Consider the following 17,831-nt stretch of genomic DNA (forward strand, 5'->3'; position numbering starts at 1 on the left):
ACTAAAAGAAAACTTTTGCAGCTTTGTTTATGAATCGCTTTTGTCAGGGATATGTCAGATTTAGCTCTCTTTCGGACACACACACACACACACACACACACACACAGACACACACGTTGGTGCAACTATCATTATGAGGACTCTCCATAGACATAATGATTTTTATACTGTACGAACTATAGATTCTATCCCCTCAATCTAACCCTCACAAAAATCTTTCTGCATTTTACATTTTCAGAAAAAAACATAATTTAGTATTATTTCAACACTAGAAATTTCCCCATAAACCACATTTATAGCATAATACCCTTGTAATTACAAGTTTGTAACCTAAAAAATTCCTTGTACCACTTAACCCCATACTGAATGTAAATGTGAAATAATAGGATGCATTTTGACTTCTGTAGGCAATTTAATACAAAGACTTTGCAATGGTGAGATTGAAATTTAATTTAATTTGCTTGTTCAATGTTGTACCAGGGAGGGGCTCTCTCTGGTGGAAGAGACCAATGGGCCAGATGTCTAAGATTAAAAGTATAGTAATAAAACATAATTTTGGGGAGGTCTAAACCTTATTAAATAATTGGTCTATTTAACTTACTGAAATGCAAAAGAGGTTGTTTACCATTCCAAATAAAATACTTAGATATTTAGACTCATCCATGAACTCGACCGCTGGAAACAAGCATGCTGGGGAATGGGAGGTCCATGGGGATTCGCCCGGTGGAAATTTTCCCATTGAAACCCCCAAATCACCGCCGTGGCCTTGTGCATGCAAGCTGAAGTACCAGGATGGGGAGCGGTTGGAGTGGCTTTCCCTCTATGAAAGAAAGCCGTGATCGCAACGTTGCCATGGTCATATTCTTGCAATGAGAACATGAGCCATCCACGAATGTTGTCTCAGTGTGACTACGACCCATACACATGAGACAGCGATTGTGACTGCACAAAGATGGAAAAGCATCTTTAAAAAGATGCTCTCCATCAGTGCTTCCCTCTTAATTACTCTCTTAGTGTCACTGCTTAAGTGCCCAGGGGCATTCTCTGCACTTATCTGTGTGAGGAGAGAGAACTCGATGTAAATGCGCCATATATCCAACAGCTTTGTATACTCTTTGAGGTGAATGGAACTGCAGTGGAAGCTCTACACTGATCGGCTCCGAAGAACAAATCTGAATGAGTGGATGTAAGCTGTCTCTTTTTACAGTGCATAACATCGCTTGACTTTTTCCACATTTTGTTATGTTACAGCCTTATTCCAAAATGGATAAAATTAATGATTTTCCTCAAAATTACAAACAATACCCCATAATGACAACGTGAAAGAAGTTTGTTTGAAATCTTTGAAAATTTCACGTCACTTTGTCCTGTTGGAAGATGAACCTTCACCCTAGTCTGAGGTCCAGAGCGCTCTGGAGCAGGTTTTCATCACGGATGTCTCTGTTCATTGCTGCATTCATCTTTTTCCTTAATCCTGACTAGTCTCTCAGTTCCTGCTACTGAAAAACATCCCCACAGCATGATGATGCCACCACCATGCTTCACTGTAGGGATGGTATTGGCCAGGTGATGAGCGGTGCCTAGTTTCCTCCAGGCATGACACTTGCCATTCAGGCCAATCTTTGTTTCATCAGACCAGATAATTTAGTTTCTCATGGTCTGAGAGTCTTTCAGGTGCCTTTTGGCAAACTCCAGGCAGGCTGCCATGTGCCTTTTACTGAGGAGTGGCTTCCTTCTGGCCATACAGGCCTAATTGGTGGAGTGCTGCAGAGATGGTTGTTCTTCTGGAAGGTTCTCCTCTCTCTGCAGAGAAACACTGGAGCTCTGTCAGAGTGACCATCGGATTCTTGGTCACCTCCCTGACTAAGGGCCTTCTCCCCCGATCGTTCAGTTTGGCCAGGCGGCCAGCTTTAGGAAGAGTCCTGGTTGTTCCAAACTTCTTCCATTTACGGATGATGGAGGCCACTGACCTCATTGGGACCTTCAATGCTGCAGAATTTTTTCTGTACCCTTTCCCAGATCTGTGCCTCGACACAATCCTGTCTTGGAGGTCTATAGACAATTTCTTGGACTTCATGGCTTGGCTTGTGCTCCAACATGCACTGTTAACTGTGGGACCTTATATAGACAGGTGTGTGCCTTTCCAAATCACGTCCAATCAACTGAATTTACCACAGGTGGACTACAATCAAGTTGTAGAAACATCTCAAGGATGATCATTGGAAACAGGATGCTCCTGAGCACAATTTTGAGTGTCAAGGCAAAGGCTGTGAATACTCATGTACATGTGATTTTTTTTTATTTTAAGAAATTTGCAAAGAAATTTGCAAAGAAACAAACTTCTTTCACGTTGTCATTATGGGGTATTGTTTGTAGAATTTTGAGGAAAATAATGAATTTAATCCATTTTGGAATAAGTCTGTAACATAACAAAATGTGGAAAGAGTGAAGCGCTGTGAATACTTCCGGATGCACTATATACCCATATGTCCAGGGGAGTGGCATGCAAATCCACTCGCCAATTCTCATTGGCCTTTTCTCAAATATCAGGTGTGATTGGGGCTCCCTTAGTGTCACTACATTGACACAACGTCTAGTGAGTGACAGACAGGGAACTATTACAGTTCTCACCGTAATAGTTACAGTATACAGTACACTGTTCTTTTAATATTGCTTAAAAGGATAATTGATAATTCACTCAGGCCGCCCTGGAGTGAACTTGCAACTTTACTTGCTGAGCTACCCAGGCCCCCATGAACTACATTTATGTCCTTTTTTAAAAATTAAAGTGAGTGACTATCCACTGCTATTGTACTCAAAAGTCAAACTGTGATATTCATTAACATTTTCTTTTTAGGTTCTTCATAAGAAAGAAAGTCACACAGGTTTTGAATAACATAAGGGTGAGTAGAAAATTACACAAATGTATTTTTTGTGTAAACTATTCCTTTAACATTAAATCATTGCACAGAAAAAAAACTTCACCTGTGTTGACCCATTTAAATCCAATCAAATCCCTTTATTGTCACTGAACCATATACACAAGTGCAACAGTGGGTGAAAGCCTTGGGTGCAGTTCCAAGCAACATAGCAGTATGACAATTACAATAAACATCTGCTTTACACATAAAACAGTTTATCTTGTTACACAACACAATATACAATATAAATCTAATAATATACAATATACACAAAATAAGAAGACTGAAATAAAAACCCAGTGTTTAGGGCTCTTCAGCAGCCATGTGAAACTTTGTCTCTACCTGCATTGCAATTAATAGAGTCTTAAAAAAGCAAGCTTTGTGTGATACAGTGAATGCCCTAGCTGAAAATGAAAACATGCCCACACTCACCAACACACAGATCGTCTTTCAACATCATTATAGCAAGCAAGCCTGAGACAAAGAGTGTCTGTGTTTTCTAAACAAGCTTGATTATGCAGTGTAGTCTGCAGGAACCCCTGTGTCAGAGGGGTACTATAGACGGTAAGCCCAGAAACTCTTTCTCTGTCTCTTGTCTTGCCCATCTCATGTAGTCTTTTATTGTTGTGGAAAGCTCAGTAAAACATAAGAGAGAGGAACGTGAATAATAATGACTCAATATGGTTCAAAAGAATTGATACTGAATTAATCTTCATGGTTTAAGGAATCAACAAAATGTCTCAAATCTGTTTAGTCTACTTCATTTGCACATCAGCATGGCATTAAAAAAACAGTTTACAGCTCTTGTACATATTAGCACCAAAGTCCCTTTCAAGGTGCACTCAGTATTTTTTTTGCTTATTGCTAAACCTTTATACAGAAATAAATAGTAATTGTAGAATAGTATTTTTAAAAAATATGTTTAGAATTATGTACACTTACATGAGATGAAGACACAGTCTTAGAGAAAATGCTCCTTTATTGTATACTGTATGGTGCTGGGGCACCAGCAACAGAACCAGTTTTGAAGTGGGGGGGCTGCAAACTGGGCTGATTGTGATGTCATAACAACATTCCAAAATCAGACATGGCTCATTTATACCAGACCAGCTTCCAAGATTGTCAAAATCAGTGTGACTGACTAGTTATTTATCTACATAAATATTAGTCAAAAACTGTCTCCTTACATTACGTCAACATTTGAACTATGCAACTAAAGAGATTCAAATCTGCATCTGCGCCACCAACACAGAGAGAGACTAGGTAAACACTTGTCATTATATTCACAGTTCAGATGTTCAGATGTTTTATGTGTCTGTTAAATAGTTTGATAGTCTTTTATTGTTTGTGTCTGCATTCAACAATGTTACGCAAGCACAATATGCCCTGTGTTTTATACCGATTCTAAACCAGCATATTGCATTCGACATTGTTTGACTTGAAGAGGAGTTATTTCCTCATCCCCAAAAATAGGATATAAAGCAATATTTGTTGTATATCCTACTATTTGTTCTATTGCTGCTGACTTTAATAATGATCTGCAATAACAATCTTGTCTTACCAATTTCCCTCTTGAAAGAAGAATAACAGAAAATCCACATAAAATGTTAAGCCCTGTTATTTTACTTGGTAAGGTTAATAAAATTATGCAAAGAGTATATGGTCATTCTATGACTATCATGTAAGTCATATAGCATAAACTATAATGTCTAGGTTACTATTGTAAGCTCCATTCCCTGATGGAGGGAATGGGATGTTGTGTCGAAGAAGCGACACTAGGAGTCCATATTTAATCACGCCATGCGATGAACCGTGTACGTGCACTGCTGACGCAGGTGCGGGCAGGCAGTTGTGTGCCAAAGCGACAGGCCACGTCAGACTTCACGTACCCTTCCCCAACGCCCCATAAGATTGTCATAACCTTCTGGTTCCCTACATCCCGAAGGGTGGAACAAGGTGACATGCCAAGCATAGCAGGCTGCGCCAGCAGCGCCTTTTCTCTCTCTATGTTTCTCGCATAGAGCTAAAGCGGCTGGGGCCATTTTAACGCTATCACACGCGTCGGGAAAGGCGTTCTTTTCCAATTCCTATTCTCTCAGGGGGAAAAGACCCCGCACAAAAGGGGACCGTACCACGGAAAATACACACAGTCCACACGGGGGCCCGTCCTGTGGAGCAACTATTCCAGTACAGAGTAGTTTGAGTACTCGTAGTGGGTCTGGTCAGGGAATTCTGGTCAGTGGGTCTCCACTGAATTCTTGGACCAGAGGGCTAGGGAGGAGTTGCCCAGGGAGCCGAGTTAGTGGGATCTCCTGGGATAATAGCGCACGAGATCGCCTCAGTGGAGGGGAATGGCGCTAGATGCAAGCTGTACACCAGGTTAGTTGTTTCCATGTTACCGAGTTCCACTGGCTTGCACCTGAGAGAACAAGGGATGACGACTAGACCCTGAGATTGCAAAATCTCGTAAAGGTATTGGGTGTTGCCCAACATGCTGCTCTGCATATGTCTGCTAGGGAGGGGCCTGTGGCCAGTGCCCATGAGGATGCCACACTTCTTGTTGAGTGTGCTCGAACCCGCAAGGGGGCGGGCATGGCCTGGGTGTGATAGGCCAATGCTATGGCGTCAAGCACCCAGTGGGAAAGCCTCTGTTTGGAGACAGCGTTCCCTTTCCGCTATCCACCAAAGCAGGCAAAGAGCTGCTCAGAACGTCTAAAGCTCTGCATGTGGTCCACATAAGTATGCATGGCGCGCACTGGACACAGCAACGAAGGGGCTGGGCCTGCTTCCTCCCAGAACAGCGCTTGCAGGTTCACTATCTGGTCTCTGATGGGAGTTGTAGGAACCTTGGGCACATAGCCCGGTCGCAGTCTTAGGATGACGTGAGTGTCTGCCGGACCAAACTCCAGGCAAGTGTCGCTGACAGAGAACGCTTGTAGGTCCCCGACTCTCATGATGGAAGTTAGCGCGATCAGGAGGGCCGTCTTCAGAGAGAAGTCTTTTGAGCTCAACTGATTCTAGTGGCTCGAAGGGGGATCTCTGAAGGCCCGAGAGGGCCACTGAGAGATTTCCAGGAGGGGAACAGGCTTGGCCAGGGAGGGTTCAACCTCCGGGCGCCTCTAAGGAACCAGATAATCAAGTCGTGCTTACCCAAAGACTTGTCATCTACTGCGTCATGGTGGGCCGCAATAGCAGAGGGGAGCAGCCTCCCCTTCAACCTCTCCTGCAGGAATGAGAGCATTGACCCAACTGCGCACCTCTGCGGGTCTTCGGACCGGGAAGAACACCAATTCGTCCAACTTTTCATGTAAAGTTGCCTGGTAGAGTGAGCTCTGGCTTGGTTGATCGTGTCTATGACAGCAGTTGGTAGGCCACTTAGATATTCTGCATCCCATCCAGGGGCCAGACGTGGAGGTTACAGAGGACTGGGCTCGGATGCCAGAGGGTGCCCCATCCTTGAGAAAAAAAGTTGTTCCTCAGGGGAATTCGCCAGGGAGGGGCTGTCACGAGGAGCACAAGATCCGAGAACCAAATCCAAGTGGGCCAGTAGGGGGCCACCAGAGTGAATTGTTCCTCGTCCTCCCTGACCTTGCACAGCACCCGTGCAGGAAGGCTCACTGGGGGTAATGCGTACTTGCACCGCCCCCGGGGCCAGCTGTGTGCCAGCGCGTCTGTCCCAAGGGGAGCCTCCGTTCGGGAGTACCAGAGAGGGCAGTGGACGGTCTCTCATGAGGCGAACAGATCTACCTGTGCCTTGCAGAACCATTCCCAAATCAGCTGGAACAACTGGGAGTGAAGCCTCCACTCTCCGCTGGGTGTACCTTGTCGCAACAGCGCGTCTGCTGCCACGTTTAGGCTGCCCGGGATATGAGTTGTCGGGAAAGGAGAAGATAGCGGGCGAGTTGTGGCATGTGATGGGGGCGCACGCCGTCTTGGTGATTTATGTACGCTACTGTCGTGTTGCTGATCGAACGGATCAAGATGTGCTTGCCCTGAATTAGCATGAGGAACCACCGAAGGGCAAGAAGTACAGCCAGAAACTCTAGGCAGTTGATGTGCCAACGCAGCGGGGGCCCTTTCCAGAGGCAAGCGGCTGCGTACCTGTTGCACACGGCGCCACAACCCAGTTTGGAGTCGTCTGTGGTGACCAGAACACATTGGGAAACCTGCTGTAAGGGGACTCCTGTCCGTAGAAAACAGAGGTCTGTGCAGGGTTTGAAAGTCTGGTGGCAGGCAGGGTTGATAAACACACGGTGCGTGCTGCGGCGCCATGCCAATCTCGGGACTTGGGTCTGGAGCCAATGCTGAAGTGGTCACATATGCATCAACCCCAGTGGCGCGGCCACCGCGGAGGACGCCATATGCCCCAGGAGCCTCTGGAAATGTTTTAGAAGAATCGCTGTGCCTGGCTTGAACAAGGGTTAGTGACTGAGGAGGAGGTCCCATGAAGGCGTCCTCTGGACTGGTTGAGGTGTGGCACCGGGATGCTGTGAGAACGGCATTTGCGGGCCAGGTGACCCAGAGGAAGAGGAAATTGCTCTTTTATTGAGAATGTGGGTATCGCAGCCCAAAGGGAGTGTGGCAAACAAAACAAACTGGACTGAGGATTCTCCTCCTGGCCCTCCACCGGGGAAAAGAGTGGTTTGCTTAACAGCTCCGGAGCAAACGTCTCGATCTCTGGGTCGTCCATCTCAGGAACGCTTGGGAGCCTTTCGGGTCCTGGAGGGTGTTCGTGAGAAGGGGGGCGTGCGCTTTCTGCAGGGCGCTCAACGCTGGGCCTGAGAGCTGGGCCCAGGTTGAGGCAGAGCTGCACGTTTCCTGGAAGTCACAGGAGGATGACCTCGGTGTGCACACGGAGCACGCCTGTGCTGGTGGTGCGATGGGGCATGATGTGAGAAATGGCCTATGTTTGTTTCTTCACCGCTGAGAACTGCTGGGCGAAGTCCTCGACGGTGTCGCCGAAGAGACCGAAATGGGAGATGGGGGCGTTAAGGACTTTGTCCACATCCCGCATCTCGACACAGATGTCGTTCCTGAACCACGAGGGTCGCCATAGCTTGCCCGAGTGTCCACACCTTCATGGCCCTGAGGGCGAGGTCGGTCACTGAGCGCAGTTCCTAGAACACGTCGGGGTCAGGACTACCCAAGTGCAGATCTTTAAGTGCCTTGGCCTGGTGGACTTGCAGGAGGGCCATAGAGTGCAAGCCGGAAGCGGCCTGTCCGGTGGCGCTGTAGGCTTTGGTTGGCAGTGACGATGTCTTCTGTCTCCTGACTTCCTACAGACCTTGGAGGGGAGCACCGGGCGATCTTGCTATTGCTATGGGGAACTTGCTATTGGCTGTTGTCTTTGCATGATTAATGAGATACATCTGTGCAGGTTTGCAGGACCATTTGGGTGTGTTATTCATTTACATTTAAAAGTAATTGGAGGTTATAGTTATGTTTCAAGTTCTGTTTAATGTTAATTGTGATGTTTTATGCTATGACATGGGTTTATTTTTTTAGTAATACTGGGTGTTCTTTGAGTTAGGTGAGATCCTGAGGGACCAAACCAGCAGACTTGATATTACTGCCTATCATTACTAAGAAAATAATTGGGATTCTGACATACGATTCCACTGGCATACTGTTTTTGGCATACTACTATATAGTAGAGAAGTATGGATTAACATACATTCCTGTTTAGTTCATATCCATGCAATACAACACAGAGAGCATGCAGCAAGCATGTAAGTGTTTTCATGTTGGCCGAAGTTCAGATGAATTTCATTTTTGGGTGACCTATTACTTTGAAGGTATAGTTCACCTAAAAATTGAAAAATCTATCATTATTCACTTACTCAGATGCCATTCCAGATGTGTATGTCTGTCTTTCTTCAGCAGAACACAAATAAAGATTTTTAGAAGATAGAGCTCTGTCAGTCTTTATAATGCAAGTAAATGGGTGCCAACACTTTGACGGTCCTGGAAAAATCATGCACGGAAGAACAGAAAATCTAACTTGATGGCACGAAATCGAGCACCTTTATGGAACACATGACGTAGCTCCCTGGGGCGTAACTTGAGCGCAATCAGACCATTAATTGCCGTGATTCTATAAGGGCTTCAGAACACATGTGTAACGTTAATAGGAGGAGGCAGACGAGGAGTGCGGATCTAAGTGCGGGTTTTATTTATCAAGGTCAAAACAAGACAGACAGGAACAAAGGAAACGTCCACGATGGGAAAAATGAAACAAAAACATGAAAACATCAAAAGGGTACATGAACAGGTTAATCTGGGCTAAACATCAACTTCCAGACATCTACAAACACAAACAACGATCGACAGAGGAATGGAGGAACAGCAGGGTTTAAATACAGGGACACGATAATGACAAAATGATAAACAGGTGAAAACAATAACATGGTGCTGGCAGTGATGAGGGCCGGGAATAATGGGAATTGAAGTCCGTGACGGCGACACGAGAAACACGGGGCAGACAACCAGGGATCGTAACATGACACTTGAATGGTGTCCCATAGTGAATATGCAACTCGACTTCCTATGAAAGGGAACTGAAACTAAACTTAAAATACACTCAAAAACTCAAACACTAACTAAAATAAAATACACATTTCCTTGAATAAATTTTTGTTTTAGTTTTTGATACACTGTAGGTTGAATATGGGTAAAGACGAATGCTTATGGAAATTGTACATTTCTTGGCTCAGGAAAGAAAGCTTAGAAATACTCAGTACTGAGAAGAACATTTTAAAGACCCTCTTTTGACCAAATCTCAGATTTTTTTCAGGCAGTATTGGTAATGTGGGACAGAGATAAAAGATATTCAATAGAAAATATCTACAAAATATTTAGAATTATTTTTTTTATTTGAATATACACTTTCACATTAATAATCATCAAATGTAACATTTACACATATTAAATGCACTTTTCCTTTTTTTAATAAAATTAACAAGATTTACCTCAAATGTATCTGTCATTTACTATGCTTTTCCCACCGGTTGTCATGAAATGAGCTTTGCCACACATCCTGATGTAAAGTAATAAATTTAAACCTCAAAAAGTCAACTGTTTACTTCCCAAAGATTATTTTGTACTTGATTTTAACCAATTAAGTAAATAAATATGGATGCAATAGGAGTCAAGCTTAACTGTCCCACTTTACCATACCCTATATTCTAAAATTTGAAACATTTATAGTCCACCTTAATTAAACATGAACATGCCACTAGATAGAGGTAACACAAGTCTTCCCTGAGAAATGTAATTATGTGGTTAGACACTATAATTGATATCAGTAAACAATTTAGCTTTGGAAGCCTTAAAATAATAAAACTAATTAAACTGAAAATAAAAAAACACTGAGAAACCGAAAACTAATGAAAACTAAACTAAGTTGGAAGGACAAATTGAATATAAAATAGAGCAGTACAGTATAATAACCTAGACTGAAAGACTAGCTAGACCAGCTGAGGACCAGGATGGCCAGGCTAGGAAACCAGCTAGACCAGGTGAAAACTTGCTTGTCCATACAGGAAGACCAGCTATACCATCTTAATACACACTTGGGCTGTCTCTGTATAGAGATTATTGTCGGTTTCTGCACTCATGAGGTAAGTTTTTGTCATATCTGACAAAAGAGTAATCTCAGCAAAAGGTGCAGGCTCACAAATCAGAGCCGTGTACCCCCACAGCACTGAAAGACAGGAATGCTGGCGCTCCCCTGCTCTCCCATGAGGCCTCACCTGGAACTCCTTATTCTTCCTCTGTAGTCCTGCATTCAGTGTTTCCTCAACCTCCAGTCGAATAATGGGAATTGAAGTCCGTGACGGCGACACGAGAAACACGGGGCAGACAACCAGGGATCGTAACATGACACTTGAATGGTGTCCCATAGTGAATATGCAACTCGACTTCCTATGAAAGGGAACTGAAACTAAACTTAAAATACACTCAAAAACTCAAACACTAACTAAAATAAAATACACATTTCCTTGAATAAATTTTTGTTTTAGTTTTTGATACACTGTAGGTTGAATATGGGTAAAGACGAATGCTTATGGAAATTGTACATTTCTTGGCTCAGGAAAGAAAGCTTAGAAATACTCAGTACTGAGAAGAACATTTTAAAGACCCTCTTTTGACCAAATCTCAGATTTTTTTCAGGCAGTATTGGTAATGTGGGACAGAGATAAAAGATATTCAATAGAAAATATCTACAAAATATTTAGAATTATTTTTTTTATTTGAATATACACTTTCACATTAATAATCATCAAATGTAACATTTACACATATTAAATGCACTTTTCCTTTTTTTAATAAAATTAACAAGATTTACCTCAAATGTATCTGTCATTTACTATGCTTTTCCCACCGGTTGTCATGAAATGAGCTTTGCCACACATCCTGATGTAAAGTAATAAATTTAAACCTCAAAAAGTCAACTGTTTACTTCCCAAAGATTATTTTGTACTTGATTTTAACCAATTAAGTAAATAAATATGGATGCAATAGGAGTCAAGCTTAACTGTCCCACTTTACCATACCCTATATTCTAAAATTTGAAACATTTATAGTCCACCTTAATTAAACATGAACATGCCACTAGATAGAGGTAACACAAGTCTTCCCTGAGAAATGTAATTATGTGGTTAGACACTATAATTGATATCAGTAAACAATTTAGCTTTGGAAGCCTTAAAATAATAAAACTAATTAAACTGAAAATAAAAAAACACTGAGAAACCGAAAACTAATGAAAACTAAACTAAGTTGGAAGGACAAATTGAATATAAAATAGAGCAGTACAGTATAATAACCTAGACTGAAAGACTAGCTAGACCAGCTGAGGACCAGGATGGCCAGGCTAGGAAACCAGCTAGACCAGGTGAAAACTTGCTTGTCCATACAGGAAGACCAGCTATACCATCTTAATACACACTTGGGCTGTCTCTGTATAGAGATTATTGTCGGTTTCTGCACTCATGAGGTAAGTTTTTGTCATATCTGACAAAAGAGTAATCTCAGCAAAAGGTGCAGGCTCACAAATCAGAGCCGTGTACCCCCACAGCACTGAAAGACAGGAATGCTGGCGCTCCCCTGCTCTCCCATGAGGCCTCACCTGGAACTCCTTATTCTTCCTCTGTAGTCCTGCATTCAGTGTTTCCTCAACCTCCAGTCGATTGCTGGTGGTGCTTATCTCCACATCTTTCCTAACAGAAGACAGTAGAGAGAGAGAGAGAGAGAGAGAGAGAGAGAGAGAGAGAGAGAGAGAGAGAGAGAGAGAGAGAGAGAGAGAGAGAGAGCATGAGGATAAGAGTGACTGGGCTAATTTAGCAGAGGTATTCGGCGTGATTTGCAAGCCATGCCTGAAACGCATCACCCAGTGCCTCAACTTATTAAAAGTGCCAGTCAATCCCAGAACATCATTCTAATAATTCTTTTGAAGGTTCTTCATTGCCACTATAGATCTAAGTGTGACCATATATTTTCTTTGATAGGTCCAAATATATGTAATAGTCTCTCTTTCCATGTGAGGTCAGCTTCATCACTAGCCATTTTTAAATCTTCTTTAAAATCTTATTTTTATTCTGTGGCTTTTGAATAGATCATTGAATAGGTTGAAGTGGATTAATATATGATGTTGTGTTGAAATGTTTTTATTTATTTTATTATGTTTTATTTTTTTTACTTTAAATCAGTCTATTTTAATCTTTTGTTAGTTTGATCTGTAAACCACTTTGGGTCAACTTCTGTTGTTTTTAAACGTGCTCTATAAATAAAGGTTGACTTGACTTGAGTGAAATGTATGTTTTTGGTTCTTTCCGTCATTACTCAAATGTTCAAATATGAAGGAAGGCATGTATTTATGACGATGTCCTGTTTGTTTGTTTGTTTGTTTGTTTTTTCCTTCTTATAGGGGCCTCCATGAAACAGCTGGTTTTGCTGAACAACAATAATCTGCATCCTATCATGTCTGAACAGTTCTAGAAGCCTTAAGGTATTTAACTGTAAGATAACGGTGCTTCAAGAAGTTATCATGTTATAGCCTCCAACAGACATCCAAACATCTGTTTTGCTGCGAGACTTATCTACATCTCTGAGTATATAGACATTTTTTCTAAACTTTGCTTGGAGACATTAAATGCTTGACTGCAAATGTGTATTTGTTTATGGAGTTGATTGATATAAAGCAGATCAATTAATTTAAATACTATATAAGCAGATGTGTACCCCCTACCCTGCAAAGACTAGCTTAGACCAGCACACATTTCCATCCTGGTCTAAGCTTGTTAATGATGGTTAGAGCTGATTTGGTGCTGGTCAATCTGGTGGACTTGTATAGACATGTTGTTTACCACTTTCAAACTCAATTCAGCAACGAACTTCCAAAGTTATGACATAGAAATAGGTCTGTGCTCACTGAAATTCAAACCGCTGCTTTCCAGTGGTCGAAGCTAATAGTGTTGGGCTTGTGTGTTGTTCCTTTTCTCTGCAAAATTTCCACAGTGGCATGAGTTGTATTTTTAGTTGTAAATTATGTAATAAAGTCAACAGGAATGAATATTTTATTAAGCATAAGCCCTAATTCCCAAACCCCAACCCTAAACCTAACCATCAATGAGTAAAAATGTAATTTAATAGTGAAAATATAAACTCTTAATCAGGCTCACTATTGTCACCATATTAAAAATTATTTCTTGGTACCCATTGTACCAGAAACTGTCTCTTAGGCTACTCGCACAACAAGCTTGAATTGAAAAATATCGGATAGGCGATGCAGCATGTCAGAAATTCAGCAGTATGGGGCCAATATCAGAGTACATGAACATTCAGAAGCAATGTATACATTTCCTTTGTAATCATGTTGTGGCTTTCTGGTTAAAACTAGATAGGAACATCAGCATCCCATGCTGGGGACCAGAATCCGAAATACAACATACGCTTGTGTAGGGAATAAAGGAAATGTGACATTTAGAAGTGAAATTTAAATTGATCTCATTCTCACACCATTATATGTAAAGATATTTGGTATGCTAAATTTAGAAGGGAATTTAGGGTCTCGAAATATGTGAGCTATGGACTAAATTAAACTGTCCTTATTGTACCTTAGTAGGTAATGAAATGTATAACGGAATTAGTCGCATTCGACAGCCATTATAAATTAGATAAATGACAAATAACTAGATTATTTGTCTCAACAGATTCTCCACCATTACAATCCTAAAACAACATCTTGTTGTATCAGCTCACAATTTCTAATGTAAGGAATTAGCTTTAATAAGGGAATCATGATTAATTCACTTATTGGAGTGATATTATTTTCATGGCTTATTGAAAATAACATCACACGTATTTAGGTACAGCTTTGAAGCTGTGAAAATGAACTTTTTGTAGGCTGTTGACAATGCCTTATGAACCATTTAACCTTATTTGAGTCTACATCGGATTACCCAAATTATTTAATTAATACACCAGCACTTTGAGCACAATATTGTAGATGTACTTGCATGTCTTTGGTGTTTCCTTACATTCTTTGTATGGCTTGGTTCTTGGTCGAAAGTTCGTTCCATCGATGTTTTGATCTGTGTATGATCGAAGTTATTGTCTGTATGAATAATAATTTTGAAGCGAGGCCGTAGAGAGGGATGAGTTTTCTCGGGACGTCGAGTCCCGAGCTTCCTTGGACCTCACAAGGCATGGACCTCTTACTGGTCAGCAGAACGACCAGAAGAAGCACGTGCAGGCAGAAGAGTGGAGAGCCGAAGAAGGTGAGAATGTAGAGACGATGAAGAGAGAAGAGCAAGAGAGCGTGTTCTTCCTGTTCGGAAATATTTGAACTGAAATTGGCCACATCCCCAAAGGTGTCCTGCACCAATCAGAAGTGACTTTTCAGATTCACTTGGGCAACTTTTCCCACAGTTGAATTATGGTCCTTTGTTTCAGACATAAAAAAATCTCCCACTCAAAACCAGTGCATATTTAATCATTAACTTTTATATCTTGAGAATGGTACAAGAGACATGATATTCGTTGTCATCAGCTTTCTCTGCATACGCCAGCGAACGCTTACATAATAAACATGAGATTTTTTTCATGGCTGTTATACGTGTAGGTAACAAAACATGAAAGTTCCTGGTTACAATATCATATTGGTTTTACACGTCATTGCATTTTATCAAGTTAAGCCTTATAGTTACCATTCTTAGTAGAATGAGATGAATCATACAAAATTAAAGATTATATTTATCAATTATAGATGATTGCATATGGCTACACATATTTTAATAGTCAGTCTATAATCATTAATTTGTCAGGTACAAACGTTACCACAGTTCAAAGCGATTTTCTGATTTTTTTTTTTTCCTGGTGAACAGAAATGCTGGTCTTTTCAACAGGGTATGGTCTTGTTCATTAGACTTAGATTATAAATTTAATTCAGGATTAAGCAAACAATATTTTAGAAGAGAACCAATGCGACCAATGTTAAATCCATTTTCTTCCATTTTTCAAGAACCAAAGCCTTCACAGATCTTGCTCTGATAACATATCAACTATTCCAGAATAAGATTTAGTTTTTAGTCTCAATTTGTGAAATGCATCTGTGAAACCCCTCGAAATTTATATGAACAGTTCTGCACCATCTGTTTAATGGATAGTTCACTAAAAAATTTAAATAATGTCATCATTACCTCACCTTAGGGGTTCTTCAAAAGCCTTATGACTTTCTTTCTTGGAACGCAAAAGAAGATGTTTGGTAGAATGTTTAGGGACCAACAGCCTCAGTCAACATTCACTTCTATTGTATGGAAAAACTGTGCTATAAAAGTTAAAAGTGACTGAGGCTAACATTTTCCTTTTGTGTTCCTCAGAAAAAAAGAAATCCGTACAGGTTTGGAACAACATTAGGGTGAGTAAATTATAGAGTTTACATTTTTGGGTGAGTTTTCAACTCTTTAACCTTGTGCGACCCCGCATCCTCCTACATGGACCATGTGTTTTGTCTTCACTATATGCTATGCATAATATAATTTCACCGACTGATCTCATTTCAGGACACTCTGAGCTGTCAGTAAAGGGTTAAACTTTTGACACACTGGGTCATGTGACAAAACAACATGGTCCCGATCTCTGCAAAGTTTGTTTTTGGGAGAAACGCCAACAAAACTACATCTGGTAAGAAACCTAATTAAGTTTTTACATTGAAACCTGTTTGAGTCAAAAGATTTGAGTCTCTAATTTGCCAGTATAGGGCCAGTGGTGGCTCAGCGGTTAAGGCTCTGGGTTACTGACCAAATGGTCGGGGGTTCAAGCCCCAGCACTGCCAAGATACCACTGTTGGGCCCTTGAGCAAGGCCCTTGACCCTATCTGCTCCAGGGGTGATGTTTTATAGCTGACCCTGCGCTCTGACCCCAGCTTAGTTGGGATATGTGAAAACAACTGCATTTCATTGGCTCTGTAGCTGTACTCTGCACAATGACAATAAAGTTGAATCTTAATCTTAATATGCCATTTAAATTTGTTTTTTGATTTATCACAAAACCACACGCTGTTAAACACAATCACCACTGACGTAGACTATAGGGCTATTTTTCCATTAGAAATCCTATATTTTTCTGAGCATGTTGAGAATCAATAGGTGCATTCAAAAGCTGAAAAATGTTGCTTTCAGAGGTTTTATATGGAAATAGGATGAAAATAAGGTCCATTTCAAACTGTTCTGAGACCAGTGCAGACAGACAGCAAACTGTAGGTTAAATCATTCACTAAATAGGGAGCAAGGGAGTATCCTATAGCTTTCCTTTGCAGCTAAGTGCATTCACACCTAACATCCAACCAAAAGTTCAGTTTCAGGCTGCAGATGATGTTAAACTACTCAACATGTTTGGCAGACATGGGACAATGGTAATCTGTACTTAGATTTAGAATTTTTAATGTATAATTTTATTTTAACATAGTTGGCAGTGATTGGATGATGCTGGCCAGTACTTGTATCAAAATTAATTATGCTAATTTCTGACTGGAAAAATGCTCCAGCACTGGCTGCCACTTTATTGTTTAACAATGCAAAGAGAGAACATTGAGATTTTGTTGTCAATGTATAATTTTTTTTTTTTATATATAGTTTTTTATTTGTGCTTTTCCCAATTCACATTGTTCCAAACCAGTTTTACTGAAAATCAGCTGTAAAGGTCTTAAAAACATGAATTACCAACTCTCCAGGAAACATAATAAACATTTTGATAATTGCCATTATTTGGTTTGATATTATTTAAAATTTCACAACTTGGTCCTGCTGTCCCCATATGAGGACATACATTTTTAGGAAAACTATTTGCTCTAATTTTTATATATTAATGTATAAATTTATAAATTAATGTTATATAGCATTTTGTTTTATATTTTGCATGTTTATTAGGTACTACTAGTAACAAATCAAAAAGGGAAATGGAAAATGCACACAGCAGTCACACTCAGGTCTCATGAGAGAATTTTCATTTAACTTACTTCTTCATCATCTCCTGCAGGCTGGCCCGCATCTTGCCCATCTCAGACAGGTTGTCCATGATGTTTTTACTGTCTCCCTCCAACTTTCTCCTGCTCTTCTCCAAATCCGTCCTTTGGTTCCTCTCCTGCTCCAGCAGATACTCCAGCTAGGACAATGCAAGGTCACACATCAAGCAGAGATATTTACTTGTTTTCCATTCCCAGTGCAATCAACATGCATTCTTCCAAAACAATGACTCCCAATCTGGGTACAATTAGCCAATTCACAGTGATCTTTAAAGGGATAGTGCAAGCAAAACAATAAATTCTGTTATCATTCACTCTCATGTTGTTCCAAACCCATATGACTTTCTTTCTTCCATGGAACGGAAGAAGATGTTAGGTAGAATGTT

General features: G+C 40.9%; 1 protein-coding gene across 1 annotated transcript in view; it reads right to left on the reverse strand.

Annotated features, from left to right (window-relative positions):
- LOC127633694 (myosin-16-like) overlaps nucleotides 1–17,831 on the reverse strand; it is an 84,840-nt gene that overhangs the window by 30,461 nt on the left and 36,548 nt on the right. Inside the window, exons 6-7 of the mRNA XM_052112950.1 lie at nucleotides 17,440–17,585; nucleotides 12,052–12,142 (exon numbers count right to left, since the gene is read on the reverse strand). Of these exons, the coding sequence (XP_051968910.1) occupies nucleotides 12,052–12,142; nucleotides 17,440–17,585 (237 nt within the window). The remainder of the gene's footprint in view (nucleotides 1–12,051; nucleotides 12,143–17,439; nucleotides 17,586–17,831) is intronic.

This window comes from Xyrauchen texanus, chromosome 40 (assembly GCF_025860055.1).
Source record: "Xyrauchen texanus isolate HMW12.3.18 chromosome 40, RBS_HiC_50CHRs, whole genome shotgun sequence".
Lineage (NCBI taxonomy): Eukaryota > Metazoa > Chordata > Actinopteri > Cypriniformes > Catostomidae > Xyrauchen > Xyrauchen texanus.